We start from the raw sequence: 2,362 nt of genomic DNA, 5'->3' as shown, positions 1-2,362 counted from the left end.
CACGGTGGGCGTGGTTTTCAGATTATGACGCGTGTCACTCTGTCTCTATAGTCACAAGATGTAAATAAATAATATAACCTTTCTGCTTCATACACTGTTTTTTTTATATCTGCATTATCAATAAAATAACAAAAGCCTTTGTGGTGACATATCAATCACATACAGGCAAAGTTTGTTGATTCTAGCACTGCATTGGTTCCTTCTATATGCATTCATAGCCCAGCAGTGCTACTTCCTTTAAAGCAATGCTTATGTCGAGGTTGAAAGTAGTGTTAACCAGAGGTTAAATACATGTTAACCCAGGTCTAAGCACAGTGTGAAAAGCCGAACAGGTTTTTGAAAGGCATACTTACATACTGTCCAGGCAGTCTGGAGGCTGTTTCAGACGGTTGCCCTGCCTCAGATAATCATAGATTTCACTGTTTTCCACTCCAGGGTACGGTGTCTGACCTCGAGTCGCGATCTCCCACATTGTCACTCCAAATGACCACTGCAGGACAGACAAATGCACCTTCATGAACAGTATGAATTCTGAGAGAGAACAGTAGATGTAAAACAACAGTCAATATCGTTTCAGAGGTGTAGCAAGTTATTACATTTTGGTATCTTTGGAATAATGTGCACCAATGCATCATTCTCCATAAGACCAGGAACATGTATTAATGTCAGTTATGAATCTCTCTGTACACCATAAATTATTTTTAATGCTCTAGTGTGAACAAGGATCAGAAACGCGTCTGCCGCTACGCTTGTTCAAGCTCTGGAATGCTCTGAATCGGTTCTTCATTGTGTTTATCAAATCGAGGACGTCTTACCACGTCACTCTTAGTGGTGTACACTCTGTCCGCCAGACTCTCGATGGCGATCCACTTGACAGGCATCTTAGAGATGCGCCCTTGTCTGTAGTAGTCTCCATTATAGATCTTCTTAGACAAGCCAAAGTCCGCCACACATACATTCATGTTCTCATTTAACCTGGTTATCAAATACAACACACAAATCAGTATATTATATGTAGATTTCTGTAGTAAGTAGCAGCGTGCGAAGCATATTAGAAGTGTTTGTTTCCCATCAGCACTCACATGCAGTTTCGAGCTGCCAGGTCTCTGTGGATGAATTTTTTTCCACTCAGGTACTCCATTCCTCTGGCGATATCCGTCATGAACTTCACCAGCATCTGAGAGGGCAGATACTACACGAAGCAGACAGAGAGATTCTAGATATTTAAAACATCAATGAATTTAGTCATCGAACAGCTGTACAAAGCAAATGCATCTTTCAATGTAAGTAACATTTGTCAGAGGACTTTTTTTCTGGCTTTGACAAGTAGGTGGTGCCAGAGACTTTACCATATTCTGCTCTGACCACAGACATGCGTCCACTGACAATAACAGAAATCATAGACCAGTGGGCTTTAAAAACACTTCTGCAGTACAACACGTTCCTGAGAGAATGCACTGTGTTTGTTGAGAAAGTGCCTGACGTCTGAGCTTTAGAGGAACTTCATTTATGATTACAAAGGAGTTTCACAATGCTGACCATGAGGATGTGCATCTAACCACAAAACAAACCGGTCATCAATTAGATCTTGACACAGTCATTCACTGTGATTGCATCATGGCCTTGCTTTCCTTCACAGTGTTCACATTAATCAGGGATGGTATAATGTTTGTAAAAAAGACTTCGGTAACGCTTTAGATTACAACCCGCAATGTACTGCGTAAGTAAACAGAATTTACAGCGTAACTTTTTTGTAATTACAGTGTACCTATTCAGTACCTCCGTGTAGGTATAAGGTAACAATATGCGAAGTTTGGAGAATAAAGGAGTAATAATCTGTAAAATTACAAATTATTTCTACTGTAAGTATTTTGAAACTAAGGGGTACCTATTCTAATATTACAGGGTATGTATGACCTCTTATATTTGCAAGCGATTAAGCAAAAACATACAGTGTACTTTTTTATAGCCTACACATATAAAACACGCTGGTAATTGTTTCAATTCAAACGCTCGGTTGAGACTGTTGGGTTAGGAAGCTGGCTTGATGTGACCCAATTTGGGTTGATATCAGTAAGTGTGCGACGAAATCCGTGACTGCGGTGCTTAAGACGGGAACATGTGTGGAAAATAGGAGAAAACGAATCGAAGCGCAGAAGAGGGACAACTTTGAAACTGTCTGGAGTGTGTTCCTTTAAACCTGCAGCAGTGAATGTGGTGAGCGCGAACTGGAAACAGCTGGAATGGCGCATGAGACGAGTCTATCCGTGTTTGCGGCGCTCGTGACAGGAATATGTGTAGAAAATACAAGAACACTAATCGACACGAAGAGGAGAGAGATTTTTGAAACTGACTGGAATGT

General features: G+C 40.8%; 1 protein-coding gene across 1 annotated transcript in view; it reads right to left on the bottom strand.

Moving 5' to 3' along the window:
* Positions 1–349: 349 nt before the first annotated feature.
* The window catches only part of LOC107689293 (tyrosine-protein kinase receptor UFO-like), a 49,230-nt gene continuing 47,217 nt past the window's right edge, over positions 350–2,362 (bottom strand). Inside the window, exons 20-22 of the mRNA XM_016487235.1 lie at positions 1,083–1,192; positions 816–975; positions 350–490 (exon numbers count right to left, since the gene is read on the bottom strand). Of these exons, the coding sequence (XP_016342721.1) occupies positions 350–490; positions 816–975; positions 1,083–1,192 (411 nt within the window). The remainder of the gene's footprint in view (positions 491–815; positions 976–1,082; positions 1,193–2,362) is intronic.

This window comes from Sinocyclocheilus anshuiensis, unplaced genomic scaffold (genome assembly GCF_001515605.1).
Source record: "Sinocyclocheilus anshuiensis isolate Anshui unplaced genomic scaffold, SAMN03320099.WGS_v1.1 scaffold1407, whole genome shotgun sequence".
Lineage (NCBI taxonomy): Eukaryota > Metazoa > Chordata > Actinopteri > Cypriniformes > Cyprinidae > Sinocyclocheilus > Sinocyclocheilus anshuiensis.
The sequence above is the reverse complement of the archived record's forward strand: the minus strand, read 5'-3'. Positions and strand labels throughout refer to the sequence as shown.